The 12,438-nt window shown below is 46.1% G+C and overlaps 1 protein-coding gene across 1 annotated transcript; it reads left to right on the top strand.

The window, feature by feature from the left end:
• The first annotated feature begins 547 nt into the window (after positions 1-547).
• LOC129823828 (melanopsin-A-like) lies at positions 548-12,039 on the top strand. Its single transcript, XM_055882894.1, has 8 exons — positions 548-1,315; positions 1,530-1,701; positions 3,089-3,247; positions 3,571-3,678; positions 7,036-7,213; positions 9,163-9,369; positions 10,225-10,293; positions 10,865-12,039. The coding sequence occupies exons 1-8, from the start codon at positions 1,150-1,152 to the stop codon at positions 11,093-11,095; spliced, it is 1,290 nt and encodes a 429-aa protein (XP_055738869.1). The 5' UTR covers positions 548-1,149; the 3' UTR covers positions 11,096-12,039.
• The last annotated feature ends 399 nt before the right edge of the window (positions 12,040-12,438 follow it).

Raw genomic sequence — 12,438 nt, 5'->3', positions numbered from 1 at the left:
ACAAACAAACACACACACACACACACACACACACACACACACACACACACACACACACACACACACACACACACACACACACACACACACACACACACACACACACACACACACACACACACACACACACACACACACACACACACACACACACACACATTCCCAAGGCGCTCGGTGCTGTGATTACAAGGGTGTTTGTGTGTCTGCGTGTGTGTGTGTGTGCATGTGTGTGCGTGTGTGTGCGTGCGTGCGTGCGTGTGTCTGTGTGTGTGCGTGTGTGTTTGTGCGTGTGTGTCCGCGTGTATCCATGTGTGTGCTCGCGTGTCACCTTGTAAAACACAGAGAAGGACAGGTCACCTTGTAAAACACAGAGAAGGACAGGTCACCTTGTAAAACACAGAGAAGGACAGGTCACCTTATAAAACACAGAGAAGGACAGGTCACCTTATAAAACACAGAGAAGGACAGGTCACCTTGTAAAACACAGAGAAGGACAGGTCACCTTATAAAACACAGAGAAGGACAGGTCACCTTATAAAACACAGAGAAGGACAGGTCACCTTGTAAAACACAGAGAAGGACAGGTCACCTTGTAAAACACAGAGAAGGACAGGTCACCTTGTAAAACACAGAGAAGGACAGGTCACCTTGTAAAACACAGAGAAGGACAGGTCACCTTATAAAACACAGAGAAGGACAGGTCACCTTATAAAACACAGAGAAGGACAGGTCACCTTGTAAAACACAGAGAAGGACAGGTCACCTTGTAAAACACAGAGAAGGACAGGTCACCTTGTAAAACACAGAGAAGGACAGGTCACCTTGTAAAACACAGAGAAGGACAGGTCACCTTGTAAAACACAGAGAAGGACAGGCGAGGAACTGATGATCAATACCTACAGTAGAGATTCTATCACCGTTCAATAGGCACTGATCTAGGATCAGATTACCCTCCCCACATCCTAACTGTCTCTCTCTCTCTCTCTGTCTGTCTAATACCCCACCTCTCTCTCTCTTAATCTATTTCTTTCTCTCTCTCTCTCTCTCTCTCTCTCTCTCTCTCTCTCTCTGTCAATACTCCACCTTTCTCTCTCTTAATCTCTCCCCCCAGCATGTGAGCTGTATGCGTTCTGTGGAGCGTTGTTTGGGATGACCAGTATGATCACTCTGCTGGTGATCGCCGTGGACCGCTACTTCGTCATCACACGGCCGCTGGCGTCCATGGGTGTGATGTCCCGACGCCGGGCCCTCTACGTCATGGCTGCTGCCTGGTTCTACTCTATGTTCTGGTCCCTACCTCCCTTCTTTGGCTGGAGTGAGTCGGACGGACAGACAGACAGACACGCAGACACAAACACATGCACATGCACTCGCACACAAACACACAAACACACTCGCACACAAAACACACACGGGCATACACACACACACTCACGCATACACACACACAATCGTTATAGCTCTGCGTGTCTGAGGGATACGCGACGTATCCGTGTGTGTATATCTAAGTGTGTGTGTATGTGTGTCAGGTGCGTACGTCCCAGAGGGGTTGATGACGTCGTGTTCGTGGGACTACATGACGTTCACGCCATCCGTCCGCTCTTACACCATGCTGCTCTTCATCTTCGTCTTCTTCATCCCCCTCTTCATCATCATATACTGCTACATCTGCATCTTCATCGCTGTACGCAGCGCCACGAGGTGAGCACACCCACACACACACCATTGACCACGTCCAATAGGCTACCCAGTGTATTAGTCAACCAGCTCTCACAGTCTCATGGCAGAATTAGACGTTCATCCATGTTTCTCAAAAGCACAATTTCAAAATTGTTCCAAATGTCAAATTTCAAAGTGTTTAAGTTTAAGGTTAGGCATTAACTCTGAATGTTTAAGGTTAGTGTTAAGGTTTGGGATAGGCTTAAAACAAAAATATAAAAAAGTACTTTTTGTCGCTGGATTCGAACATGCAACCTATGGCACCAGAGGCAGATGCTGATTCTGATGTTCCACAAGATGGAGTGAAAGTTGAAGTAGAACTAACTGTTCCACAAGATGGAGGGGAAGTTGAAGCAGAACTAACTGTTCCACAAGATGGAGGGAAAGTTGAAGCAGAACTAACTGTTCCACAAGATGGAGGGAAAGTTGAAGCAGAACTAACTGTTCCACAAGATGGAGGGAAAGTTGAAGCAGAACTAACTGTTCCACAAGATGGAGTGAAAGTTGAAGCAGAACTAACTGTTCCACAAGATGGAGGGAAAGTTGAAGCAGAACTAATTACAGTTACAAGAAATGAACGCGTAATCCAGTATAAACTAATGTGTATAATTTATTATACAAGAGACAACATTCACAAGTTCTACAGCACAACGTCAGAGACATGGCTTTAATGTTAAACTAATAATGACTTAATAATCTAGACTTTCTGGGACTGCTATAAAGTCCAGAAGATGTGGGCGGAACTAGAAAATTGGCTGTCAGAAGTATTACAATGTACTCTTGCTTTTAATCTGTCTGTCTGCATTTCAAGACATGGTACATGGTACATGGTATATGTTTTTCACTCATCTTGAAAAAACGTATGCTTAAAAACTTGGAAGTCAATCAATCTGCCATCGTTGACACAATGTAAAAATCGAAAGATTTATTATTGAAATATTGAAATAGCATGGCCGACCGAGAAAAACAAATTGGAACAACCAGGCAGTAGGGATGGGGGTGTGACCAGGCAGTAGGGATGGGGGTGTGAACAGGCAGTAGGGATGGGGGTGTGACCAGGCAGTAGAGATGGGGGTGTGAGCATGTGGGTCTGGGCAAATGAGATGTAGTCGTTGTTTGTGTGGACGCCGAATACTGACTTGTATCACGGGTGAGTGAGTGGTATCAGTATTGATGTGGATACTCTTATACGTTATTGAGCCATACTTTCTGCTGATAATTCACTGATGGCCACTGTCAGTAATGGTCATATGTAAATGTGTGTGTGTGTGTGTGTGTGTGTGTGTGTGTGTGTGTGTGTGTGTGTGTGTGTGTGTGTGTGTGTGTGTGTGTGTGTGTGTGTGTGTGTGTGTGTGTGTGTGTGTTGTAGAGCCGTGTGTAAGATAAACGAGGGCACCAGGGACTCAGTGAAGAGCATGCATAAGATGAGGACTGAGTGGAAGACGGCCAAGATCGCTCTCATCGTCATCCTGCTCTACGTCATCTCCTGGGCTCCGTACTCGTGTGTCGCGCTCACCGCCTTCGCAGGGTAGGATGGTGTGTGTGTGTGTGTGTGTAGTGTGTAGTGTGTGTGTGTGTGTGTGTGTGTGTGTGTGTGTGTGTGTGTGTGTGTGTGTGTGTGTGTGTGTGTGTGTGTGTGTGTGTGTGTGTGTGTGTGTGTGTGTGTGTGTGTGTGTGTGTGTGTGTGTGTGTGTGTGTGTGTGTGTGTGTGTGTTTGGTGTGTGTGTTTGTGTGTGATGTGTGTGTCAGGTCATGGTACCCCCTCTCTCAACTGTATGTCTGCCCCAGCTGAAGGAGAGTGTGTAAGGAAGTCTGCTGTTCTGAGTCATTTCTCTCTCTCTCTCTCTCCAGGTATGCTGACATGCTAACTCCGTATATGAACTCTGTTCCTGCTGCCATCGCTAAAGCCTCTGCCATCCACAACCCTATAATATACGCTATAACACACCCCAAATACAGGTACACCCACCACCATCACACACCCCAAATACAGGTACACCCATCACCATCACACACCCCAAATACAGGTACACCCATCACCATCACACACCCCAACTACAGGTACACACATCACCATCACACACCCCAACTACAGGTACACCCATCACCATCACACACCCCAACTACAGGTACACCCATCACCATCACACACCCCAACTACAGGTACACCCATCACCATCACACACCCCAACTACAGGTACACCCATCACCATCACACACCCCAACTACAGGTACACACATCACCATCACACACCCCAACTACAGGTACACCCATCACCATCACACACCCCAACTACAGGTACACCCATCACCATCACACACCCCAACTACAGGTACACCTATCACCATCACACACCCCAACTACAGGTACACCCATCACCATCACACACCCCAACTACAGGTACACACATCACCATCACACACCCCAACTACAGGTACACCCATCACCATCACACACCCCAACTACAGGTACACCCATCACCATCACACACCCCAACTACAGGTACACCTATCACCATCACACACCCCAACTACAGGTACACCCATCACCATCACACACCCCAACTACAGGTACACCCATAACCATCACACACCCCAACTACAGGTACACCCATCACCATCACACACCCCAACTACAGGTACACCCATCACCATCACACACCCCAACTACAGGTACACCCATCACCATCACACACCCCAACTACAGGTACACCCATCACACACCCCAACTACAGGTACACCCATCACCATCACACACCCCAACTACAGGTATACCCATCACCATCACACACCCCAACTACAGGTACACCCATCACCATCACACACCCCAACTACAGGTACACACATCACCATCACACACCCCAACTACACGTACACACATCACCATCACACCCCCCAACTACAGGTACACCCATCACACACCCCAACTACAGGTACACTCATCACCATCACACACCCCAACTACAGGTACACCCATCACCATCACACACCCCAACTACAGGTACACACATCACCATCACACACCCCAACTACAGGTACACCCATCACCATCACACACCCCAACTACAGGTACACCCATCACCATCACACACCCCAACTACAGGTACACCCATCACACACCCCAACTACAGGTACACTCATCACCATCACACACCCCAACTACAGGTACACCCATCACCATCACACACCCCAACTACAGGTACACCCATCACCATCACACACCCCAACTACAGGTACACCCATCACCATCACACACCCCAACTACAGGTACACTCATCACCATCACACACCCCAACTACAGGTACACACATCACCATCACACACCCCAGCTACAGGTACACCCATCACCATAACACACCCCAACTACAGGTACACACATCATCTTTAATAAACACATCTGCTGTATAGGCGGATGACTACTATCATTGGGCTGAGCTAGATTAAAAAGAGGTTCATTAAGCAGCTGCCTTAGCATCTGTCTGACCCATGATCCTTCTCTGTGTAACCGTAGTAACCTTATGTGTGTGTGTCAGTAATGACTCAGTGAGTCCGAGCTGACCTCTAACCTGTAAATGAGACACAGACCCCGTGTGGTTTGTTGAATATGCTTGTAACCCTTACAGTGGCAACACACAGTTGACACAATAACAAAGTGTTTTCTCCTCCACTGGTTCGGTAGAAATCTGAGGGATGGGGCTGGAGAAGTGTTCATAGATAGAGCTATGGATGAAAAGACTGACCGTCTACGATATCAACATTATAGTTTTAACCATGTGTTGAGGAAATATAGTGTTTGTTTACATTAAAGGTCCAATGCAGCCGTTTTCATCTCAATATCAAATCATTTCTGGGTAACAATGAAGTACTTTACTGTGATTGTTTTCAATTAAAATGGTCAAAAAGACACAAAAATAGCTTCTTTGCAAATAGCTATTTCCTCTAGCAAGAATTTAGCAAGGACTGTCTGGTAGTGGTCTGAGTGGGGCGGGGACAACTGAAAACTAGCTGTTATTGGCAGAGAAGTTTGGAACTCTCTTTCTTTTAGTCTCTTAGCTAATTTATCGCCTGGTGATGTCACCAGGCATTCCAAAACTCCATCCCACCAAAACAGGCTGAAATTTCAGGCGGTCTTTTCAAACAGCTCCTTACATTAAAAGGGCATTATCATCATTTTCAAAATTTCACAACATTATTCCACAACATATACATTCCACAACATATACATGCACATTTGTGGCCTGTTGGAGGTCATTTTGCAGGGCTCTGGCAGTGCACCTCCTTGCACAAAGGCGGAGGTAGCGGTCCTGCTGCTGGGTTGTTGCCCTCCTACGGCCTCTTCCACGTCTCCTGATGTACTGGCCTGTCTCCTGGTAGCGCCTGCATGCTCTGGACACTACGCTGACAGACACAGCAAACCTTTTTGCCACAGTTCGCATTGATGTGCCGTCCTGGATGAACTGCACTACCTGAGCCACTTGTGTGGGTTGTAGACTCCGTCTCATGCTACCACTAGAGTGAGAGCACCGCCAGCATTCAAAAGTGACCAAAACATCAGCCAGGAAGCATAGGAACTGAGAAGTGGTCTGTGGTCACCACCTGCAGAATCACTCCTGTTTTGGGGGGTGTCTTGCTAATTGCCTATAATTTCCACCTTTTGTCTATTCCATTTGCACAACAGCATGTGAAATTTATTGTCAATCAGTGTTGCTTCCTAAGTGGACAGTTTGATTTCCCAGAAGTGTGATTGACTTGGAGTTACATTGTGTTGTTTAAGTGTTCCCTTTATTTTTTGGAGCAGTGTATAAAACATGTTTTTGGCTGCACTGTGCTTTTAAAAAACAAGCTTATATCATTTGGGTTCTGATGGGGTAACGGCAGTTAAAGAAAGCTCATGGGTCATTTTTTGGGGCAAGTTATATTCTTCAAAAATCAATGGGTAGATATCATTAAAGTATACGTCCAAGAATGGATATAGCAACTGCAGCCTGCCCATTGAAGTCTCCAACCTTTGATAGATGAACCACATCGGAGCATAGATTGCAGTGTGTGCGTACTTTCTCCTGAACATGTTCTTTAATCTGCAGCACCTGCTTAGAAACACTTCCTGTATGTATGTATCTAATCTGTTCCAAGAGTGACCTCTAACCTCTAAACATTTAATAGTCTTTACGATAATTAGAATGTCAGATGGATTTATAATACAGTACATTAGGCAACCTTAAACCTCTCATCACTTCTCTAGCTTAATGCAATTAACATTCTCTCTCTCTCTCTCTCTCTCTCTCTCTCTCTCTCTCTCTCTCTCCCCCTATCCAGGCTAGCTATCAGTAGGTACATTCCATTTATGGGTGTGTTGCTGTGTGTTCCTACCAGAGATCGTTATAGCAGCAGCAGCTTCATGTCCTCCACCCGTCGATCAACCCTCACCAGTACAACATCTGACCCCGGTAAGACTGGCAAGACCCGCCAGTCCTCCCTGTCCGACAGCGAGTCAGTGAGTGTTCCTGCCTTTCTTTCTTTCAACTTTTGGAGTCCTCTTGGCACTGCCACCCATGAGGGGCCAGCTCTGGCTCATCCCAGTCTAAGCTCTTCTTTGTCCTGGCGCCCCAAGGGTGGAACGAGCTTCTCCCTAACGTCAGGACAGCTGAGTCCCTGCCCATCTTCCGAAAACATCTGAAAACCTACGTCTTTAAACAGTATCTCAAATAATCCCACAGCGCTCAAATAATCCCAGAAAGTCTATATAAAGTGTGTGCAAATGAGGTAGGATAAGGGAGGTGAGGCAGTAAATAGGCCATAGTGGCAAAATGATTACAGTATGGCAAATTTAACACTGGAGTGATAGATGTGCAGAAGATGAGTGTGCAAGTAGCGATACTGGGGTGAAAAGGAGCAAAATAAATAACAGTATGGGGGATGAGGTAGTTGGATGGGCTATTTAAAGATGGGCTATGTACAGGTGCAGTGATCCGTAAACTGCTCTGACAGCTGGTGCTTAAAGCTAGTGAGGGAGATATGAGTCTCCAGCTTCAGTGATTTTTGCAGTTCGTTCCAGTCATTGGCAGCAGAGAACTGGAAGGAAAGGCGTCCAAAAGAAGAATTGGCTTTGGGGGTGACCAGAGAGATATACCTGCTGGAGTGCGTGTTACGGGTGGGTGCTGCTATGGTGACCAGTGAAATATACTGGAGCACGTGTTACGGGTGGGTGCTGCTATGGTGACCAGTGAAATATACTGGAGCACGTGTTACGGGTGGGTGCTGCTATGGTGACCAGTGAAATATACTGGAGCACGTGTTACGGGTGGGTGCTGCTATGGTGACCAGTGAAATATACTGGAGCACGTGTTACGGGTGGGTGCTGCTATGGTGACCAGTGAAATATACTGGAGCACGTGCTACGGGTGGGTGCTGCTATGGTGACCAGTGAGCTGAGATAAGGCGGGGCTTTACCTAGCAACGACTTATAGATGACCTGGAGCCAGTGGGTTTGGCGACGGATATGAAGCGATGGCCAGCCAACGAGAGCATACAGGTCGCAGTGGTGGATAGTATATGGGGCTTTGGTGACAAAACGGATGGCACTGTGATAGACTGCATCCAATTTGCTGAGTAGAGTGTTGGAGGCTATTTTGTAAATGACATCGCCGAAGTCAATGATCAGTAGGATAGTCAGTTTTACTAGGGTATGTTAGGCAGCATGAGTGATGCTTTGTTGCGAAATAGGAAGCCAATTCTAGATTTAATTTTGGATTGGAGATGCTTAATGTGAGTCTGGAAGGAGAGTTTACAGTCTAACCAGACACCTAGGTATTTGTAGTTGTCCACATATTCTAAGTCAGAACCGTCCAGAGTAGTGATGCTGGACGTGCGGGCAGGTGTGGGCAGCGATCGGTTGAAGAGCATGGATTTAGTTTTGCTTGTATTTAAGAGCAGTTGGAGGCAACGGAAGGAGAGTTGTATGGCATTGATGCTCGTCTGGAGGTTAGTTAACACAGTGTCCAAAGAAGGGCCAGATGTATACAGAATGTGGTCTTACCTACAGTAGATGACTGTGATATGTGGTTGTCTTACCAACAGTAGATGACTTTGATATGTGGTTGTCTTACCTACAGTAGATGACTGTGATATGTGGTCGTCTTACCTACAGTAGATGACTGTAGATTACTGTGACATGTGGTTGTCTTACCTACAGTAGATGACTGTGATATGTGGTTGTCTTACCTACAGTAGATGACTGTGATATGTGGTTGTCTTACCTACAGTAGATGACTGTGATATGTGGTTGTCTTACCTACACTAGATGACTGTGATATGTGGTCATCTTACCTACAGTACAACTGCATCTGCTAGCTGACAAAAATCTATATGTAAATGAGTGCGACATCAAATGTATGTCTCTGATTTCTGTCTGTCTGTCTGTCTGTCTGTCTGTCTGTCTGTCAGGCATTTACGGACACGGAGGCGCAACATTCCTCTCGTCCGGCCAGTCGTCAGGTGTCCAGTGATGTCACCCAGCTCCACCCCACCTTCTCCCAGAGGTCAAAAGGTCATAGCTCCCTGAAGGCGAAAGGTCGCGACTCAGGAGCGTTTGAGAAAGCAGCTTCTCAGTCCCCCTCTGACCCTGCTGTCTGCCGCCTGCAACACGTCACTGTGAGTGTCAGAATGTGTGTGTGTGTGTGTGTGTGTGTGTGTGTGTGTGTGTGTGTGTGTGTGTGTGTGTGTGTGTGTGTGTGTGTGTGTGTGTGTGTGTGTGTGTGTGTGTGTGTGTGTGTGTGTGTGTGTGTGTGTGTGTGTGTGTGTGTGTCTAGGTTGTTGCAGGACATCTTTCCACTTTCCAAATTTCAGACTTGAGTTTCCCTTACGAAAAATGTATCAACCCTGACAAAAATGTCCATAAATTATAATCCACATAATTATTATGTTGCTGCAGGATTATCTTTCATGCTGTAGCAAACAGTCTCAAATTAAGATCCTACATCTGTACCTAGAGTTTAGGTATTGATCCTATGTTTACTGTGTGTTTCACAATCACAATAGCCCACTGAGCTAAAGCTCGCCACTAGTCTCTCTCACACTATAGTCAGTTTCTCTATGATAGTTTTCCTTATATGATCCACTCATACACACACACACACACACACACACACACACACACACACACACACACACACACACACACACACACACACACACACACACACACACACACACACATTAACTAGTTGTTCTGTAATCTGGTAAACTGGTGCTTGTAATCCCCATGTGATACACTACATGCAGCTATCATATGACTATGCTGTTAAGGCCTTTGTCTCCTGCGTGTGTGTGTGTGTGTGTGTGTGTGTGTGTGTGTGTGTGTGTGTGTGTGTGTGTGTGTGTGTGTGTGTGTGTGTGTGTGTGTGTGTGTGTGTGTGTGTGTGTGTGTGTGTGTGTGTGTGTGTGTGTGTGTGTGTGTGTGTGTTTGTCTGTCTGTCTGTCTGTGCTGACCATGCTTCACCTTTCCAGACGCTGACAGAGCCAGAGGACATCTCCATGTCTGAGAATGTTGGTTTGACCAATATCCTTCCTGCTACTGTAAGTCTGTAAATAGCACACCCAACTACCTCATCCCCATATTGTTACTTATCCTCTTGCTCTTTTGAACCCCAGTATCTCTACTTGCACATCATCATCTGCACATCTTTCACTACAGTGGTAATGTTAAATGTAATTATTATGGCCTATTAATTGCCTTACCTCCCTAATCTTCTACATTTGCACACACTGTACATAGATTTTTCTATTGTGTTATTAACTGTACGTTAAAGTTATGTGTAACTTTGTGTTGTTGTTTTTGTCGCACTGCTTTGCTTTATCTTGGCCAGGCCGCAGTTGTAAATGAGAACTTGTTCTCAACTGGCCAACCTGGTTAAATAAAGGTGAAATAAAAGAAAAGTATCCTGGCCTGTCAAATGCATCTTCCCAATGCCCTGTACAATCCTGTAATGATAGTTCTGTCCAGGTGCCTGTCCCATTAGTGACTGCAGATGTATAGACTTGTACTGTCTAGTTCAAACACGTCAATCAACCAGTCAATCAGCCAATCAATGAATCAATGTAACGGTATTATGCAGTAGGAATGACATCACACTGTCTCTCTCTGTAGCTGGATGACGTCAGAGAGGAGAGGTCGTCTCAAGGTATTAGTGGGCGTGGCTCTTCCACATGCCTAACCGACCTGATCCCTGCCATCGTACTCACGTCTACCTCTAGCCCCTCCTCCATCTCCCTGCTACAAAGACAAGGTTCCCGAGGCAACCCAGCCAATAACGTCAGTAAAGGGGCGGGGCTTGCTGTAAGAGAACCCGTGGATGTTGTGCAGTTGGACAATGTGTGACACAGCTGTGTGTGGGTCGCTTATGTCCTCTACGGGGTTCCACGCTACCACCTTGCTATCTACTGTAACTCATGCGCTGTGTGTGTGGGTGTGGGTTAGTGTTTTGTATTTATGTATTTAGAGAAGTTTTCCATTGAAATGTAGAAAACACAGAATGTGAAACAGTTTCAGTTGGTGACTCTTTCCTTTTTATTTCTTTAAACAATGAGGATTGTGAAAATGTGGTCCCCTCCATCCCCTCTTCCTCCCTTTCTCTCTCTCCTCCCTCTCTTCCTCCCTTTCCCTCTCTACTCCCTCTCTTCCTCCCTTTCCCTCTCCTCCCCCTCTTTCTTCCTTTCCCTCTCTCCTCCCCTCTTTCTCCCTTTCCCTCTCTCCTCCCCCTCTCCCCCCCTCTTTCTCCCTTTCCCTTTCTCCCCCCTCTCTTTATCCCTTTCCCTCTCTACTCCCCCTCTCCCCTCTTTCTCCCTTTCCCTCTCTCCTCCCCCTCTTTCTCCCTTTCCCTCTCTCAATTGTGTTAATTGTCCTTTCAGCACCTTACATGGCCCTGCCCCAGTTTACTGTTTGTATGTGTGCCAGTGTGCGTGTCTGCACACATCAGACCCCTTCCGCAACACAGAACAATCCACAACGATTGAGTAACACTTGTTTTCCGAACGTCAATTCTTCCGTGATCACTGTTTTCCTGTCTGATCATCACGCCTCTTAAATGACGCCGTATTCCCTAGATAGTGCACTACGTTCAACCAGAGCCTTATGTAGGGAGTAGTGAGCCATTTGGGACGCAGGGAGTGTATGTCATTGCTGAGTGTCGACTCTATGATTGTAGCGATCCTTCTGGTGTACTAACAGAATTTATTGTAGTTCTGAAAATTGATGAACTGATTGATTTGTAATGTATTGATGAACTGATCAACTGTTTAACTGTTACATTATGGAAATATGTGTTACGATAATCCTCCTCCTCTTCATCAGAAGAGGAGGAGCAGGGATTGAACCAAGGTGCAGCGCGTTGAAATGACATGATGAATTTATTTAACAAGACAAAACGAACTATACTTGAAAATGATACAAAATAACAAAACGAAAGTAGACAGACCTGAACGACGAACTTACATACAACGTGAAGAACGAAATGAACAGGAACAGACTACATGAAATGAACAAACCGTAAACAGTCCCGTATGGTGCAAACATTGACACAGACACAGGAGACAACCACCCACAAACAAACAGTGAGAATGCCCTACCTAAATATGACTCTTAATTAGAGACAAACGCAAACCACCTGCCTCTAATCAAGAGCCATACCAGGCAAACCAAAACCAACATAGAAACAGATAACA

Source organism: Salvelinus fontinalis, chromosome 1, assembly GCF_029448725.1.
Source record: "Salvelinus fontinalis isolate EN_2023a chromosome 1, ASM2944872v1, whole genome shotgun sequence".
NCBI classification, from domain to species: domain Eukaryota; kingdom Metazoa; phylum Chordata; class Actinopteri; order Salmoniformes; family Salmonidae; genus Salvelinus; species Salvelinus fontinalis.
Note: the sequence above shows the minus strand (reverse complement) of the source record. Positions and strands in the feature narration are given on the sequence as shown.

What these genes read in the sequence shown, in the direction of transcription:
- LOC129823828 (XM_055882894.1), top strand. Translation starts at nt 1,150, where the DNA reads ATGACCAGTATGATCACTCTGCTGGTGATCGCCGTGGACCGCTACTTC. An exon ending in ACCTCCCTTCTTTGGCTGGA is followed by an intron (nt 1,316 to 1,529) that starts GTGAGTCGGACG and finishes TATGTGTGTCAG; the next exon opens with GTGCGTACGTCCCAGAGGGG. An exon ending in GCGCTCACCGCCTTCGCAGG is followed by an intron (nt 3,248 to 3,570) that starts GTAGGATGGTGT and finishes CTCTCTCTCCAG; the next exon opens with GTATGCTGACATGCTAACTC.